Source organism: Haliotis rufescens, unplaced genomic scaffold (genome assembly GCF_023055435.1).
Source record: "Haliotis rufescens isolate VD_foot unplaced genomic scaffold, xgHalRufe1.0.p SCAF_9, whole genome shotgun sequence".
NCBI classification, from domain to species: domain Eukaryota; kingdom Metazoa; phylum Mollusca; class Gastropoda; order Lepetellida; family Haliotidae; genus Haliotis; species Haliotis rufescens.
Genome location: NW_025964383.1, coordinates 2,979,265 through 2,999,003, shown reverse-complemented (window position 1 = coordinate 2,999,003; position 19,739 = coordinate 2,979,265). Strand labels below are relative to the sequence as shown.

At 38.8% G+C, this 19,739-nt stretch overlaps 1 protein-coding gene across 2 annotated transcripts in view; it reads left to right on the top strand.

Moving 5' to 3' along the window:
- Positions 1 to 19,739, top strand: part of LOC124123232 (protein FORGETTER 1-like) — a 490,282-nt gene that overhangs the window by 432,998 nt on the left and 37,545 nt on the right. For both annotated transcript variants that reach the window (XM_048391344.1, XM_048391343.1), the window contains one exon: positions 2,154 to 2,236. In XM_048391344.1, the coding sequence (XP_048247301.1) occupies positions 2,154 to 2,236 (83 nt within the window). The remainder of the gene's footprint in view (positions 1 to 2,153; positions 2,237 to 19,739) is intronic.

Genomic DNA, 19,739 nt, shown 5'->3' with positions numbered 1-19,739 from the left:
TAACTCAGTGGGCTAGCACTATAAATCGGCATCAGTCCGGGCTAGTTAAAGCACGCACACATGCACGCACGCAGACAGACATGCTTGCTATATAAGTCTCTACATAAGTGCAATACCCTTGGAAGTGACGTTAAACCCCATTTCACCTCATCTCCATGTTAAAATAGGTGCCTGATTAAGCAGCCCCATGTAAAGGAAGCTGCCTGATATGTTTTCTCAAATTATATGAACTAGTTTTCTCAACCTCATGCTGATGACATAGACTTCATACCTAATATACCTTCTATATATCTCTGGGAAATTTTCTAACATATGATTCGATGACATTGAAGGTCAAGGTCACTCAGTATGAATTTTGGTGTACACAAAAACTTGAGTATAAATGATTAGAACATGATCTTTAATCGCATGAACTTCTGACTTCCATGCAAGGTTACTAGAGATCAAATTATGGAACATGGATAAAAAAATGAAATCTCAGATTAATTCATGAAATATAAGGTAAATGTAGTCAGTGAGTCAAAGTAACAAACTGAACATCTATCATTTGTCAAGGTTGCTCATGACTTGTGAATAGTTTCATTCACATAGTATTGTGGGTATGGTAATCATAATACAGGGCTCGAAAAATTCATTCGTCTGCTCGCTCGTATTGACGAGTGGCAGCGTGTCCAGGCGAAATGGAAGTGAAGAAACACACGTCCTACTGGGCGAGTACATATATTTCATTCGCATCAATTCATCTCAAATCGTTTTCAATAAAATATGCAGGTTACTTTCGAACCTAAAATATGTTTTCATTTCTTGTACATTCATAATAACAATAACAAACTATGTCACATATCATAAATAGACAGCATACTTGGCAACTGTCTGTTGAAAAAACTATTATATGAAAAACATTATATCTGTTTTTGTTGTAGGCTACTTGATACTAATTCTCAAAAGTGAAAGTGAATGATTTTGTGAGGGTAATGGCTCTTGTTAAATGTGGAATGGTATTGTTGACAAGAAAAATGAAGATTTGCTTACCAATCAGGCCCAAAAATGTATTTAATTATAAAAACCAATTTTACTACAAACCAAAAACGAAATGTTCATGGTTGTGTGACTTTGAATGGGCAGAGATGAATGTGGATGTCAGTGATTGTTAACTTTTGGACCGTCTGTAGTAAATATGCTCAACTCAAAGGTTAATTACAGCAAATAATAATAATAACTGAGAACATAAAACATTCAATAGGGCAAGTGAAAATATTGTACTACAAAAATATTGCATCTACTTGCCCTACAGGACAAGTTGGGTTTTAGACATTTTTCGAGCCCTGCATTAGTTTGCAGCAAGTAATGTTCTCAGAAGTCAGCATCCCAGTGGGAAGCAGTTGTGCTCACCTCCTTGCTTAACTCTTTCTTTAGGCACAGGAATTGGAATTTCTCCTCGGATTGGCAAAATCAAAACATGGGAATTTGGCAAAAAAGCTTCAGGTGTATCAATAATTTGATATCGTTCATAAATGATCAAATAGCCAATTCACTTCCACTGATTTATCCACTGAACAATAATGAGAGCAGCTATGCCACCTCACCTGTTTCATGCAAGGTCCATGCATAAACATTCAGAGTGACAAAGAAAGACCCTCCACCAGATTTCAAAGAGTGTCAGGTGTCAAGTGTCAAGAGTGTTTTGATCAGGGTGATAGCTTAAAGGCTTCAGTAAAGCTTTTAGAAGGTTTTATGGTAGACATATAAAGAAAATTTCGAAATTTGACACATCAGTGTCTAAACTGATGTGCAATCCAATTCTTCAGTTTGATGTGTACCATATGTTTCCATGTTTGTTCAGGTGAACACTTGACTTGCCTTTGTATGTGTTTGTGTCGCTGGTGAAACAGAATGTATGCTCACCTTTTTGCAAACACCTGGTATCATCAATATTTGTTGGTTATTCACATGCTCATGATGTAGTTGTACAAGAGACTCTGCAGAGAATTTCTTTGATTATGGAAAGAATTTTGTTGCTTATGTATATTTCTGTTCATACTTGAGATTGAAGGTCAAGGATATTTTACCAGAAGTACTTTTAAGTCTGTTATTATGTTTGATCTGTAAGAATAATCAAGGATGCAATAACTGACAATTTATCTTAACCCCAGACCGAACACTGGCCTGTCTACATTTGATGAGGAGAAAACTGACCTGCTGCACAAGTATGTTCCCATACAGGCAGAGAAAGCAGGTTAGTGGAGTAGGGATACCCTACCTCTATTACATCATAGCATTAATTCCTGCAATTTGACTAACATCACAGTAAAAAAATCCCTAGATTTTCAGACCACCTGCAAATAGAGTGTCCGCCTGGAAAGCGGAAAGTCGGCGGTTCAATCCACGGCCACGCCATGCCAAAAATCATTAAAAAGATGGTATTTGTTGTTACCCTGTCTTGTGCTCAGCATGAAGGGGCTAAAACAAGGACTGGTGGGTTCAGAGTCAATATACTGTGTCTGAGTGAGATATTCATGATCATGTTAAAACTGCGGCATGGTGTGTCATTGGGCTAGCACTATAAAATCGTCATTAGTCCAGACTAATACAAGCAGACAAACGCATGCAAGCACACACACAAGTGCAACAATCTTGAACGCGACATTAAACCCTATTTTACTTAGTGGTAGAACGTCCGGTCTGGGGTTCGATCCCCGACTGCGTCATACCAAAAGATGTTAAAAGATGGTACTTCTTGTTACCCTGTCTGGCGCTCGGCATTAAGGGGCTTAAACAAGGACTGGTCGGCTTGGAGTCAGTATACTGTGTCTGAGTGGGGTATTCATGTTAAACTGCGGAATGGTATCTCAGTGAGCTAGCACTATAAATCAGCATCAGTCCGGACTTGTACAAGCAGCCACACAAACACACACACACGTACATGCACGTCGCTATATAAGTGCAATAATCTTGGACGCGACGTTAAACCCCATTTCACCTCACCCACCTCTTTACTGTGTGTGCAAGTTAAAACACATCTAATATTTCTGTCTACACTTCCACATGTTTTTTTGTTTATATCACTTATAAAGTATATTTCAAAATTCCAAAAGACGAATCTATACATTAATTCCTTTCTGGGTACACGTAGGTAGGATTTGGTAGTATATAGTATCTCTCTTTTTGAGAGAATAGACTCAAACCCATTGCCTGCCAGCCTGCTACAATGCTATTATAGTCAGTGACCTAAGTTCAAGGTGCAATCTGTTGAGCAGAGCTCTGCATTATACATCTTGATGCACAGAATGCACTGATGTCTCCGGCTCGTCTTTTGTCATACTACGATCATAATGGGAAGGTGTTGCTGCTTCATCGTTGTCTTTGAAAGAAATCTAGGAAGACGATCACTATAGTAGCCAGGGTTCAGGGAAATATATCCCAGACACGTCAGACGCATGATGATTGTCTGTTGAGGAGCAGCATGATCCAAGTTTATCTGTGTGTAGCGGTACCTCTCTCTCACGTGATGATCACGTGCCCAGTGTTTAACTGCAAGACGGTCTGCTGTTTGCAGCAAAAACAGACCGGTCAACCCTCCCGTACTTTGATGAAATCACCCAGTCTCCCGCATGATGGACTATTTCTCCCGCAAAACAGAATTCTTCATTATTTTAAAAATTTGTCTCCATTGTCTCATGAGTAAAAACAAAGAACGGGAAGTTTACGTCCCGATCTGTCTGGTAGGCTCCCGGATTAGCGACCCTTATCACAGCCAACCGCAGGGGGACCCAGATGGGCCTTTGTCTAGTAATCAACTGGTAACTCAATTCATATGGTGAATGATTGAACAATGTAAACTGTAAAGAAAACTCGGATAGTCCTAACAGGTGCCTGAAGGGTTGAACTTTAAATGCATAATCAGCCGAGTATTCATAACTTCCTGAAATGAACTGTTGTCTTCATGTTCTTAGCATGTTTATTCTTCCATAATTTAAGAACGTAGAGAACTCCAAGGCTCGCTAAATTTATAGTGTTTATTCCTAATACAGGATATTCCCCATCCCCAAACATACAAGCGTGATAACCTCTTTATCATATAATGTCATTCTTTAATTCTGTGCTTGAAAATCGCTTTTCCTCTCTCACAAACATTACCGAAACATTGCGAGTTTTCCTGGAATGTGTGCAATAATATTTATTATGTCACAGGGTAATTGATGTGTCAGTCGGACAGTGACAGTAACCAATATAGTTCCAACTGAAATCTGTTTCTTATATACACTGGTGAAGCAACATATACGCAAAACAACAATTGTTTTTACATGCCTTTCGTGGCAATCCATCGGTCTGTCTTCTAGAGTAACTGCCCTTTGTCAAAGGGAAGCTACTCTAACCCTAGTCTATGAGACGTCACGGACACATTAAGACGTTGTTGACAGTCGGCCTGTCCTTTCATAACGTTAAGTGCAGTCAGATGTACACACAGCGACAAAACGAAACAAGGTAACAATTCAAACATATTTTGGCCTATATAACTATTTTAATTTGTGGAAAAGGTTTCAAGCCCCAGAGGTCGACAAGCACGGATATGGCTAATGATCCTCTTGGCTTGGCCTATTGCCCTCGCAAAATTGTTTTGAAATTTATGTCTCCAAAGTTGCTAAAACTTATAAAATGCCTTAGCTACGTCACATTTGGACACTGATTTTCAGTATATTAGATAGCAATTATCCCTTTAGTTTATCCAGATTCCCGATGGTTAATTCTGACTCGATCGCCGAATGACAAGGGCGACGCCATGTTTCTTTATAAACAGTGAAAGTAGAATCGTCCAACAAAAACAAATATGACTTTTAACGAGTTACAGTATGGCATTTATAATATATGTATCCATTCTCTGTCAACTAAAGTTCGTTTCAAGGCGTCAATAGCGGTAATCTGACCGTGGTTGGTGTTAATAACGGTGAGTTGTGCGATCTTCCAATCGCTTCATACACGATTTCGCCGAAATTAATTAAAACAATATTAAAAGGAATTTTGAATAAAATTAATAAAATGAGTTACAAACATAAGTCCAGATGTACAAAGAACACTTTTTATAGCCAGACAGTGTAATTACATGACTAATTTGCGTACTTCAGTATTGATTTGTTGACATGGTATTTCCGGTGTTACGTGCTCGCGGTAATGTCTTTCTATGGGCGAAAAAACATCAAAACTCATTAATTCGTGTATAGTGCGCACCCACAGCTGTGTTATTAGAAAAATAAGTGCGCACTATACTCAAGAAAATATGGTAGTCCCTACTTAACCTTTGAAATTTGCATCTCTATCCGCATATGACCCCAACGGATATCATTTTTATCCGTTGGCTTTATCCTGCCGAGAAACCTACTCATTATATGATAAAAGAAACTTATTAATTATTTATTGTTTTAAAATATTTGGTTTTCTTAATAACATTAATAAAAATAAAAGTTGGAAATTATCTTATCTTCACTACATGTATTTAAAAAATCTCCCCCTTTGGAGGCAAATCTCCCCCATTTTGAAGTCAAATCTTCCACATTGTCATGATGAGGGGTTGACAGGTCTGCAAAAACATTTGAGGCCAAGAAATATCTGACAGGACTGCACGATCTTGAAAGGCATAAATCGAGAAGAAACAGACCATTTTTTCCCGCACAGCAAGGAAAATTTGGGACTGTTTCATTCAATCAGGATTGAGTCCCCATCACATGACCGTCAGTCTTGTTTGGACGATTACTAACAGCAACAGGCGACTAGCAAGAAGTGCATACATCGAGTATCGGAGGCCAGTTGGGAGCCTTCCAGATAATTTTGTCTGGACAACTGGACACTGAACGAAGGCCTCTCCCATGACACCATCTTCAATACTCTGCCATGGCCATCATGCACAACCAAATCAATTTGGGATGCAAATGACAATTTCTCACACAGCAAATTGGATGATAAGTTCCTGCTGCATTCTATTAAGTGGTCAACTTATAGAACACATTGGTCTCTGTTTTCTTAACTACCCTCTAGGCGACACTTTTTTTATTTCTTGGTTTACGGATTTCAAACTCATTTCAAAAGTGAGGCAGGCCAATTTAAAAAAAAAAAAAAAAGCCTCCCACATTTTTTTTTACCTGAATTTTGTCCTAAAAAGTTAGGTAGGTATGAAAAAAAATATCCTGGCGTAATAAAAGTAAAATAACTCAATTTTTCAAGATAATTTTATTTGGCACTCAGTTTGTGCAAGGATGGCAACATAACAATATTCATGTCATGGGTGGAAATGCATGAAAGACACTGCTATTTTGGCAGCAAATGCATGGGCAACGTTGAACTCTTTCAACACCAGCCAACCAGAAGATTACTGCTGTGACACCAAGTTCCCAGAGACTGTTCTGAAATTAACATCTTTGCTACTACATGTTTGGCCATACACTATTTGAAAGGTCTAATTAATCCTATTGTTTATAAATATGAAAGTTATGTGTATTACATTATTTAAATAATTCATGAACAACTATATAAAGTTCGTTTTAAATAAAAAATAATGTAAGCTAAAACATTAATAACGTCCAAATTTAGCGCAAATTTAACGATTTTTTCGGCAAATTTAAGAAGTCATAAAATCCACTTACCTATTTCTTTTATTATTTTCATTTGTTTACGTTGTTGGAACATTATTTTAAAAAGAATTACAAATAATATCTGTCATAACCCATTTCCCAATGATAGTGGCTGTCCGCTCACTTACATGAGGAAATACCTCCGTTTTCAAAGCTTCGTATGAATAACACATACGTCCTGCCATGTCAGTATACATTAAAAAAACTTATATTGTTTCACCGATAAAATCTGCTACAAGGTTCGTGATTGGTCAAATTTAAGCACGTGACCTAAGGCAGCCAATCAAATTACAGCAACGGTAATTTTCAGACTTTGGTGAAAGGTTTGGGTTAAATCATGTTTTCTGAACGTTTTAGCATGAAATCGCGATCTATATTAAAAATATGGAACTTTATGGATGCATAGAGCTAGGTTACGAGCTGTGACAAAGATGTCTTATGCATATATTTTGGCATTAAGACATCGTGTCCGAGCCGAGATGTCATTTGAATTACGATATGCGATCGCACGAAAAGTTGGAAATAATAACTAAGATGTCAGTTTGGCAACTTTATAGATATATTTTTGATGATTTTATTATTTTGTAAATAAAGACGTTTCAGAACGTGAAACGTCTTTATTTTGCTGTTTGACATGTTCGATGAGGACCCGTGGTCGAAGTGTGTCCGAGAATTATATTTTCAATAACATTGCGGGAAATAGTGTCAAGACTTGAAGTGAATATATTTTTAACCTATTGATAAAAAAATGATAAAATCAAATGGAATACGTATTTCAGACATTGTGAAATGTGATAGATTTAATAAATGAATGATATGACAAGTAGGTTAATATAATTATAAACTGTTTGACTTGGCTTAGACGGTCTACCGTGCGGTGTGACTTGTGGTTTTGAACGGCCAACAGTGTTGAATTAGTTAAACTGGTCACAACTGCGCTTTGCGTTGACAAGCTTTGATGGTATTAGAGAAGGATCCCAGCAAAAAAAATCAGAGTGACTTCCCTTTGCTTTACGCTCGACGAGGAAAATAAATCTTTTTTTGTTTGAAGTTTTTGTCGAAAAGATCGGCGGTAACAAAAAAAAAAAAAGGGTAATTTTCATTTTTATTTTTTTTTAACATTTGGACTTTGAAAGAGCGGCGCATCCGTAAACCAAGAAATAAAAAAAGTGTCGCCCTATCAACGACGACTTTTATCGTTTTGTCAGGTCACCTTTGACTAGAATGAATGTCCCTATGAATAAGTTCAAGGACTTGGAATTGGTCAATCATTTAATAATGGACATAGGTGCTTCAAACTGGTTGTCCACAGGGTGTGTCATGTCCTACCCCCTCTTCAAGAATCCTACACGGGTCTCTCACCAGATACACCACTGACTATGACACTTGATCCAAGTTTTATGTGCCTACTCCGCCTTGGAAAGCATCCTATAGATTTAGGAAGATCTTCATTGCCCCTCATTGTGAGTGCTCTTTGTACCAAAGGGTAGCACGGACATCCGTTTGATTCATGATTTCAGCTTACCCAAAGGAGGGTCAGCGAATGATTTTGTGACTGAGGAGTCCTTCTCTTACTGTGGCGATACATCCTTCGAACAATGCGTGTACAGGTCTTAATTGGACATTTACAGGAGATACTGTACCCACATATATGATTGATAAGCGTTTACCATTTGGTGGCAGACAGAGTCCTTTCATATTTAACCGCATTACCCAAGCCATCAACCGATATTTTGCAAGTTTGAATCTTTGTGCGTAGACAATTCTTTGGGGAATTGTGAACTAACCCTCTTGTACTAGATTAGACTTTAAGGCCAACTGGGCTTTGAAATAAGCTGAAACAAGGTCGAGGCCCTGCCACCAACATCACTCTCCTGGGCATTGACATTGACTCAATGAATGGTGTTGGCCTCTGGTAAAATTTGTACAGGAGTTCATGACCACACCTAGAGCCTCGGGACGTCAATTGGAAAGCCTTGCTGGCAAGCAGTGTTGGGCATCACTTTTTATCTCTTGGGGCGGTTACACGTCCGGCCTATATTCAACTTCCTTTCTGCCACATGACAAGTGCAGAATAGACCAGTTACTCATGGATCTGTTTCTTGTTGAAGGAGCGAACACTCGTCTTATTTGGGATCTCTGATCGGTTGAAACTGTTCGCGGACGCATGCACACGAGCGGGTGGAGCATTCCAAGAGTGTGATTAGGTCTACGTGGACTGAAAGAACTCTCAACATAGCAGCTGAGAAATGGTGTACTAAATGGTCGAATAGACGTGTGTGTGTGATGTCTTATAATCAGGCTACTTTTGGGATGATTAACGATGGTACCTCAGATTGTTATCCGGCGATGCATTGTCTCAGGGAACTGAACTACCTAGCTATTAAGTACAATTTTACTATTTTTGCTGAGTACCTGCCGGGCTCAGGGAATGTGATAGCTGATGCTATATCAAGGTTATATATGCCTTCACAGTTCGAACGCTTCCTTCGTGATATGGTGTCTGGTGTGTACCGCGGAACCCGCCACCTGGTTACTGGTTATCCTACCACATGTCTCCTAAAACCTTGCTTTCAATATCATTGCATGTTTGAGAGTTGATGAACTCACAGGCAGCCTGGACAAAGAAATTTTTCAGTGGCTCCAGGAATGTTTTGCTCCTACCACCAGATCAACATACCGTTGTCATGAGAGGATGTACCTAAATTTCTAAATGTGTGCCCGTACTAGCGACACCTTAGCAATATATCGCTATGCTGCATATTAAGGCTCACCCCTGCTTACAGTTTGATTCCCCAGTATTTGGACATAACTCGCATATTGCATCAGATGTTTAGGTTCTCTAACACCTTGTCGGCCAATTTTCTCTTAACTTCAATGCCATTGCCTTTCACTCCGAACTTGCTACTGCAAGTTCGACATACAGTTTCCTCAACCAAGCCAGATGACGTGTTTTCTTGCGGTTTGGCTTGTGTGCAGGATCTGTATCTGCAAAATATGCTAAGTCAGTGTGCCGATCGGATTTGAGGTTCACTAAAAAGGGAGCAGTTCTGTTCGTGCAATATTCAAAAACCATTCAGTTCAATGAACGATGCCATTATGTGACCCTACCCCTGTATCCAGGGCATCCCAGGTGTCCAACCATGACACTTGTGCGCTTCTTTTAGATTGCCGGATCAGTGCCCCCAATAGCTACGATTTTCACTGTATCAGCAGAGGGACAATTGACAACCTACTCACTGTAGTACTGTTTGTTCATGTCTGTGACATGCCTTTACCACACAAGGACTCTCTGTGCACAATTATAGTGCACATAGCCTTTGCTGAGGGGGTGCGACATGGTAGCTTCTGCGTGGAGTGCCACTTGAGTCTATCAAGGTTCTTGGTGACTGGCGATCAGACTCTGTGATTGCTTATCTCAAAATGCCAGCTGAGGGACAATATGATCTTTTGCAACGTTTTCTATGCCGTCCATAATCATATACATCATATATATATAACATGTAAAATTGTTTTCCTTACCACTACAGAATTTTGTTTTGGGAGTTTCTCATGCTTTTCTGTGACATTTTATGCTGCAAAGTTTGCCAAGATTTTGTTTGCCTTTCATCAGCATCCAACTGTTATTAAATTAGTATGTATCAGCATCCAACTGTTATTAAACAAGGATAAGGTTTGTGTAGTTTAGTTCAATAAATATTATTGCAACCCAGAGTTGACCCAGAGCTTAGATTTACAGGATACATATCTCCATGTCCCTATAAATCCTGATTGTTGATGGTACTTTAGTTTCACTGTCAACAGGAAGAGATACACATGCTCCCATGATGCATATCGATAGCCCCATGGTTATTCACTCAGATAACAACTCTGATCGTCAACTTTGCTCATCTCAAGCCTGTCACATTACATGGCTATATCAACAACTTCTTCTCAGCTTGTTGAACTTGACGAGATCCCTCAATGTCATTGCGCTGGTATGACCGTCATCAGACCGGTCAGTCGAGTTGAATTGGTTGATGGACTGGATCAATGTCATGACGGGCATTCACTTGATATTTCCTCCACCAAACCACCACCTCAACACAGATGCATCCAGACAGGGTTGGGTGGTTCACATGGACGGAGCTACAGTCCAGGGGATAAGAACAGATATGGACGAAACCATTCATATCATCTGTCCGGAGATGCTGGCAGTTTACCATGCAACACAAGCCTGGGCAGTCAGGTTACGTCAGTCATGGGTATTGATTTACTTGAGACAGCACCACAGTAGTAGCTTACCTACAACAGACTAAGAGTTTTTTTGGCAAATTTGAAGCACGTCACATTCCTGGGAAACTGAACATCTTGGCTGATTGTTTATCCCAGAGGAACAAGATCATGTTGTTGGAGTGATCTCTACTTCCCCAAATCTTCAAGTGGATATCAAAGACATGGGACACTCTCCATATCGACTCTTTTGTGACATGTCTCAAACACAAGATGTTTCTATGTCAGTCTAGTACCAAACCCATGTGGATGTCCTGTTAATGAGTTTGCTGTAAAATTTCCACCTTGTCCTCTACGGACAGAGTCCTGGGGACACTGGAGGATCTTGGTTTCGCAGACTGTTTCCCTTCCTCATGACAGCTCCACGCCAGCTCCCACTACGTCCCGATCTGCTCCGTCAACCACAATGGGATGTATTCCACTGAAGCCTCCAAAATCTCACACCTAGAAACGATCATCACAAAAATGAAGGCTTCCTGTTTCTCCAAGGATGCCTCCGACGCTGTGGCATGGTCTTGGAGACCTTCCTATTCCGACATTGATGACTCCCCGTTCACAAGTTCGGACAGTGGCAAAGTGTCAGGAGATCAAGCACATGCAAGTAACTATTCACATAGTAGCAGATTTTCTGCAACATGTATGGAAGGAGAAGACATCGCACGATTGAGGGTTACCGATTAGCATCAGTCCCCCAGCATGACTGAACCCCTATATGAACTTATTAAGTTATTTTTTTACTTGAAGATATCCAAGTGCCTCCGCACTTTCCCAAAGTGGAATACATGTATTTTCTGTTGCTCTGTCTGCTCTTATGGAAGCACTATATTAGCCTGTGCATGAAGCAATTATTTTGCAAACCTTTCTTTGCCAACAGCGTTTAGAGTGTCAGAACACGATGCCCTTTTCTCACTCACTCATGCACCAGATTGGAGTAAAATAAATCTGCTGGCTCTTCCAGAATACATTGCCAAAAATCATGGCGGGAGGCCTGTTAGGTTCTAGGTAATACCCAAAGCCTGCTCTAGACAGAAGTGTGAAGATGCTAAATATCTCTATTTTGACAGTAAAAGTATCAATACAAGGTATTGTGCTATTCCATAACGTTTTGTAATAGGCGCCCAATGACAGTAGAGTTCACTGGCTCTGCAGTGTCTAGATCTAACCCCTCTGCTGACTCACAGCCCTTTGCATTGCGTCTATTAGATGGTTTAGCCATGAATGAGCCAACTGTGAGAATGTGGTTCATGCATTAGGCAACTGGTGAATGAAGACAAAAAGACTTGTGGAAAATGAATTTTAATAAATAACCAAAGTAAAAATATTCAAAAAATATAAAAGCATATAACTTCAACGATCATGCGGAGAAAGCACCTTCTCTTAACTGCCTATTATTAACTACATGTATGTATATACCTACAAGAAACAAACCAACAAAACCAAATATACCTACCCCCAGGGATCCAGAAATATGTTTTTGCCAATCGGACATTTGCATTTTCAGCGACACAGATCTAATTTATACAATTTCAACTTGTGGAAATATAGGTTTTACTAACTTGGCTATTAAATGGTTTCCACTGTATAACTGTCGGTTGGGTTTAGCCTTCCATCGTTGCATTGTCGGTGTTGGGTCAAAGTTCGTCAGTTTTGGTCCACAAAGCGATACACACACAAGTCTGTCCATTAATCTACATCTCAGTCGCATCTTAATGACGTTCTGTCTCAAAAATCCCCTTTCACATTCTACACTGGACACAGGCAGTACGTGACCAATCTCCATGAGCTGGACATTGTTTGTGAGCTGATCAGGCAATTTGTAAGCATGCGCTTTACTTAATAGCTATATAGTCCATATGTCAGCTATCTGTAGTTGTTGAAGAGTAAAGGCTGAAATATTCCCCATTAATTTTAATTCTCATTCTAGTTGGTCTCTGTCAATTGGGGTATGTCCTTGTCACCTGCCATAATAAGCCTACTTAGTCAGGTTTCGAAATTATTCGTGCCATTGTGCTGAGGGCACACCTGAAACTGTAATGGCACGGTGAATTCCTTACCTGCGTGCCCCTTTGGCACACTTAATTTATCGATGAAAGTGACTGACAAGTATTTGTGTTGATAATCATGACTCGAATGTAAAACTAATTTTAATGAATATGTGCTAAAACAAAATGAATTTTCTTTCTGGAAAACGCTGATCAACACGTCTGAACTCTTTCAACATTGAGTCCCAAGACATCGCAGGGCGGTAGACCGGCCAAGTTGTAGTCAGGTCAAAAGAGTATTTATCTTTATGAACGTACCTGTCATATCATTCATTTATTACATCTGTCACATTTCACAATGTCTGAAATACATATTTTATTATCCCCCGCCATGAATTAGAAGGGGATTATAGGAATGGGTGCCGTCCATCCGACTTTCCATCCGTCTGTCACATTTGTTTCCGGAGCAGAACACAAAAACCATGAGAGATACATTTACCAAACTTGGCACATAGATAGGTCTAGTGGTGAACTGGTGCCTTTTGATACTTGGGATTTTTACAAAAATTATTTTTCGAGTTTCCATGGCAATGACTTTGACTTAAATTGAAAATGGCGGTAGTCCTCCTCTCTGGAGCAGATTTTGAAAACCGTACAATATTTCTTCACCAAACTTGGCACATAAACAGGTCTAGTAGAAAACTGGTGCCTTTTGATACTTGGGATTTTTGAGATAATTATTTTTTAGTTTCCTTGGCAACGACTTACACTGAAAATCATCAAACTTGTCACAGATCTTGAAAACCGTACAATATTTCTTCCAAACTTGGCATATAAATAGGTCTAGTGGTAAACTGGTGCCTTTTGATAGTTTATGAGTTTTTACGAATGTTTCCTTAGCAAGAGCATAACTTGGAAACTGTTTACATATTCTACAAAAAACTCTACGCAGGGTTGTCTGAGAACCGTTACCATAATTACCTGATTGAGATGTATACCACTTGACATAGGAACTTGGTCAAGGTATATGGTGAATTTTTGTGTAAACACAATTTACAGTGAAAGAGACCTGCCAGGATATCAAGTCTATCCAGGAGACACTACACATGGTGTTGCTGTGTATGTTTCAACAAGTTTCAAGAACAGTGTCCAGCTATGTGATGTAATGTCATCTCACAGTATTGAATACATTTCCTTTCTTGTTGGCAAGTTCTGCTTTGCTTGTGTGTATGTTCCTCCAAAAGTGTCATGGACACGGTTGCAACCATTCACTTACTCATTTCATGCAGAGACTTCAGGATCTCCCCAAGCGGCATGAATGTGAACATGTCCTATTTACTGTGGATTTCAACTGTGATCTGAGTGAAAAGCTGAAACTTGAAGATTTCTTTAATGTGCGGTAAATGACTCAACTCATTCACTCTCCAACTCACTGTCTTGGAGCTACACTGGACTTGTTGTTTACTGATCATGCCAGTGCTGTAGCATTCCAGACTCCAGTCTACTACTCAGATCATCAGATGATTGGTGCTGTACTTCTCAGTACACCTCATGATAACCCCTGCTCTCAATGATCTCTAAGTAAAGTAAGAACTCCCTTATTTCTCTCATTATTGTTTAGGTAATAACACAGCTCATTACTAGTACAGTTACATATTCTATCCTAAACTGCAGATGGCAAAACAACACCAGTAATAACTTTTTAGTGCTGCAATTACGCCATTTACAAAAAGGTCCAGTGAACACAGTTCACAGGAGCTAAGGCGACATTTTTATTTTATTTCTTGATTTACGGATTTCAAACTCATTTCAAAAGTGAGGTAGGCCAGTTTAAAAAAAAAAAGCCATCAGAGATTTTTTTACTTGATTTTTATCCTAAAAATATTCTGGAGTAACAAAAGTAAAACAACCCAATCTTTCAAGAACATTTTATCATATCCCTGGCGCTCAGCTTGCACAAATGGCAATATAACAATGTTCATGTCATGGGTGGAAATGCATGAAAGATGCTGCTATTTTGGCAGCATGGGCGACGTTTAACTCTTTCAACACCAGCCAACCAGAAGATTACTGCTGTGACACCAAGTTCCCAGGGAATTATCTGCTTGTAAAACATCTTTGCTACGACATGTTTGGCTATACACTATTTGAAAGGTCTAATTAATCCTATTGTTTATAAATATGGAAGTTATGTGTATTACGTTATTTAAATAATTCATTAACAACTTAATAATGTTCATTTTAATAAAGATAATGTAAGCTAAAACATTCATAACATCCACATTAAGGACCAATGAAGCGAAAATTTAACGATTTTCGGCAAATATAAGATTTAATAAAATCCACTTACCTATTTCTTTTTTATTTCCATTTGTTTACGTAGTCGGAACATTATTTTAAGAAGAATTACAAATAATATCTGCCATCACCAATTTCCCGATGATAGTGACTGTCGGCTCACTAACATGAGGAAATACCTCTGTTTTCGAAGCTTCGTATGAATAACACATACGTCGAAGGCTGCCATGTCAGTATACATTAAAAAAAATTATATTGTTTCACCGACCACGATTGGTCAAATTTTCAGCACGTGACCTAAGGCAGCCAATCAAATTACAGCAACAGTACTGTCCTCTTGTATGATAATTATCAGACTTTGACCAAAGGTTTGGGTTAAATCATGTTATTCTGAACGTTTTAAAGAGGCACTGATCTAAAGCAATTCCCCGGGACTGGTTATTGTTTTTTCCCGTGAGTACCCGGATGATACAGTAGAAATCTAGACTAGTTTGCGACCTGTGCTGCGCAATTCGTAAGCGCATTTGTCACTTTTAATTGATAGTATAACAGCGTATGGTCACATTGATCAATAAAATGAAATACAGTTTTGGAAATAATAAGGAAATTATAGGTATCTTTGTGGGTAGCATCGGAAATGGTGACGAAGTTTTGAATAGTCACCTGCTTGGTAATTGTGCGATTTTCGTTTACACTATTTTGACTTGCAGCACAAAGTAAATATTTCTCCTGATTATTGCTTATTTTATCGTGTTTTTACTGTCAAAAAGTGCAAAATTTTCACTTAGGAAATTTATTAAACGCCTAAATATTCAGTTATTTTACAAATTGACTGAAAAATATGTCCATCTGTATTAATATAAAACGAATTCCAAACATTTTTATGTTTAATATCATCACCAAGAGACTGTAAATGTTACGATGAAAAGTATATTTCTATATTGTTTGGCTTCTAATCTAACCTACATAATAATCTATTGTGATGTTTTTAGGCCCTTTTGATCATCTTAATCAATTTTAATCAATCTGTTAAAGAAATGGACAGTCAAAATGACTGAAATATTTACCCCGGTACACATTTTTATAAATTGCCTGAGAGAATCACATTTTACAAACTGACTGTGATATATACACGCTTACAAAAAAAGACTTATGAAAACAACGTCTATCGCGCATTGAGGAATTTCCCAACCAAGACGTAGAGGAACAAGAATGAATCTGTTCAATGCTACAGCAAATGAAGGAAAACAAAATGCAAATATCATAATTATAACCTACCAAATTTATGTTTATAATTGTAAGCAGCTTCCTTGTTCGAGGAATGAATCCGTGAATATCCACACAAAGGAACAATATCCCACACGTCTGCAGCTGTACAAAGAAACTTATTCGATGCCGCGTGTCTCTGTAACAATCAAATATTTTAAAATATATATATTGTTTCGGGATATTATAACCCGTGTTTGTTTCTCAACTGATCACTTAGATTACTTACCTACTTATATTGGAGATTTTACGTGCGCTTTCCGACTGCAAGCGTATGTCGCACACGGGCCCGCCAGACCATTTAATGTGTTTCCGAAAGGGGGAAAAGGAAGTGGTGGTGCAACCCAGGAGGGGGGTTTAAGGGTTGCTTATATAGGAATTTTGGGATTTTGAGATTTGGAATGAATGCCAAGAGTGGGTAGGGGGCGAACTAAGGGAGCTGTGTGTGGTGGGTGGTTTGTTAGTTTATGTGATTTTGGTCTTATTAGTTTATTTGGGGTTTAAATGCAACTAATTAGTCCTGTTTTAATTAAGTATATGCCTAAGGCTTTGAATTCTTCTATTTTATTTTGTGGAATTTAAGATTGATTCTAGAGTAAGTGCAGTATTAAGATTTAGGGTGGTTTGTAGTGTAGTTCGGTGTGTTTGGTAGTGGGTGCAGTGGATGAGTACATGTTCTGGGGTTTATTGTTGTTTGCAGTGTTGGCAGGTTCCTGTTGTGTGTAGTTTAGCTATTTTAAGGTGGTTATTTAGTTTGGTGTGGCCTGTTTGTAGTTAAGTGAGAAGTTTAGGGAGAAGCCCCATTTGTCTGCCCATTGCTGTATTTTATTTAGAGATTTTTGAAGTAAGTTTTGGGCCATTTTAATGCTTTTAGTGCGAATCCAGAGGGCTCCATCATCCGCGAATTTTGATGTGTTTACTCGGGGGGGTAATCCCTCGAAAAGGTCGTTGATCATAATATTTAAGAGTGTGGGGCTTAGGATGCTGCCCTGGGGAGTGTCATTTTCTAGGGGACATTGGTCCGATAGCGTTTTTGGTCTATGCCCACGGTGTTTTTGCGGTTTGTAAGGAAACTTTGAATGTAGTTTATGTTTTGACCTTTAAGTCCTATTTTTTGTAGTTTATGTATTAGCCCGTTGTGCCAAACCATGTCGAATGCTTTGGAGAAGTCTAGAAAGATGCCTGTAGTATATTGTTTGCTGAGTTGGCCTGTTTTAATGTCCTGCTCTAATCCGGGGAGGTTATCTAGGGTTGAGCGGCCACGAGTGAAACCGCTTTGGTCTGGATTGATTATGTTGTTTTGTTCTAAACAGTATTGTAGCCTGTTATTTGCCATTGATTCCATTACTTTGCATAAGTTAGAAGTTAGGGAAATTGGTCTGTATGAGTTAGCTTGGTCAGCTGGTTTGTTTGGTTTGGGGATCGGTATGACCAGAGCTTGTTTCCAAGGTGATGGGACCTGTCCGTTTAGGTATATGAGGTTATAGAGTTTTAGAAGAATTTGTAGTAGTTTGGGGGTTAGTTGTTTAATTTTTGGTAGGAAGTGAGGTCTAAGCCTGGGGCTGTGCTCTTTTTCCTATTTTTGAGGACGTGGAGTAGTTCTTCCTTTGTGTATGGGAGATTTATTTCTAGGTTATTATCTTTTGGTTCTTTGGTAAATTTGGTTTCTCATTTTAGTTGTTCCTGGAATTTTAGGTTGAAGTTGCTGTTACTACTGACGGTTGAAAAGTGGTTTGCTAGGTTATTTGCTTTTTGAGAGGGGTTGGTTGAATTGTTTATGTTGGGAGTTTTTTTATGACGTTTAATGCCCCTAATGGCCCAGATTTTGCGCAAGACCATTCTGGCGTCTGTGTGGTGATTAATTTCTTCGCAGAATTTTTTCCAATTTCTTGTTTTAGCTGTTTTGACTAGGCTTTGTACTTGGTGGTTTAGCTCGTGTGCTATTTTTAGATGTTTGAAGTCACGTTTGGCTTTATTAAATGCGGTTTTGTGTTTATGTCTAGTTTGTTCTATTTCTTCGTTCCACCACAGAACCGTAGGTTTGCCTATTTTAGTTGTGGAAAAGGGGATGGAGCTTTTGGCTGCATTAATTATATAGTCTGTTAGGTTTTTGCAATATGGTTCGGGGTCGTTACTTTCTATATCGTCTAGGTTAGCCTGGTTGCAGATTTACTGAAATTTGTCCCAGTTAGCTTTGTTATAGTGAAATTTTGGTTCCTGGTTTTGAGTTGGTGTTGGGATGTTTAAGTCTCCTATAGTTATATATATGGGGAAGTGGTCACTGCCTAGTGGTACTCCGTGTACTTCCCATTGAATACTTTGGGCTAGATCTGGGGTGCATATAGTTAGGTCGATAGCCAACATTTTGTGGTGGATTTTGTCGTATCTAGTGGGTTGGTTGTTATTTAGAAGTATTAAATCGTTTTCTTCTATCCATTCTGAGATTAGTTTGCCAAGTTTATCTAATTTGTCTCCATTGCTCCAGGTGGGATGGTGTGCATTGAAGTCTCCTAGGAAGATTGTTGATTTATTTCCTATTTGGATGAGTGTGTCTAGATCCTCTGATTTAACTTGTTTTTCTGCCCAGTGGTATATATTTATCATATTTATTTTTTTGTTTTTGATTGTAATTTTGATGCCATTTGCTTCTAAGTTTGGTGTGTTTATTTTGATTTCTTCGTAATTTATGTCTTCCCTGACGTAAATGATCAGGCCGCCTCCGGCTCTACCTGGATTTGTTTTGGCTCGGTCGGTTCTAACTGAGTTATAATTTGGTAGGGTAAATTTAGTTCTCGCAGAGAATTTAGTTTCTTGTATGCAGGCAATATGTGGACCTCTGTCTAATCTAAATTTTGCTTTTAGTTCTTGGCCGTGGGAGGCAAGTCCGTTGGCATTCCATTGAAAGATGTTTAGTCTCTCCATTTTTGGGGATGGGTAGTTGGTAGTTTTTAATTTAGTTTTATTTTAATTGGTAACTTCCTTTAATTGGTGGTTGAAGAGGTCGAAAGGGAGAGTTGTTAATTTTAGTTTGTGTGCTACTTTGTGAAATGACTTAATGCTAGCATTTGGTTTATGCATGTAGGCTAGAAGTAAGGTGAGATTATTTAGGTTTTTGATGCTAGTTAGTTGGGGACTTTTGCGCTTGAAGTTTTTGTTTGTTTTAGGGGCTGAGAAAGTAATTTCATTTATTTCCTCAGTGGTAGTAATTTCATTTATTTCTTCAGTGGTAGTGCACTCATCTTCGTCGGTTAGGTTAGGTTTAGTGTTTTGCGTTTCCATGGGGGTGGCTTGTGGGGGT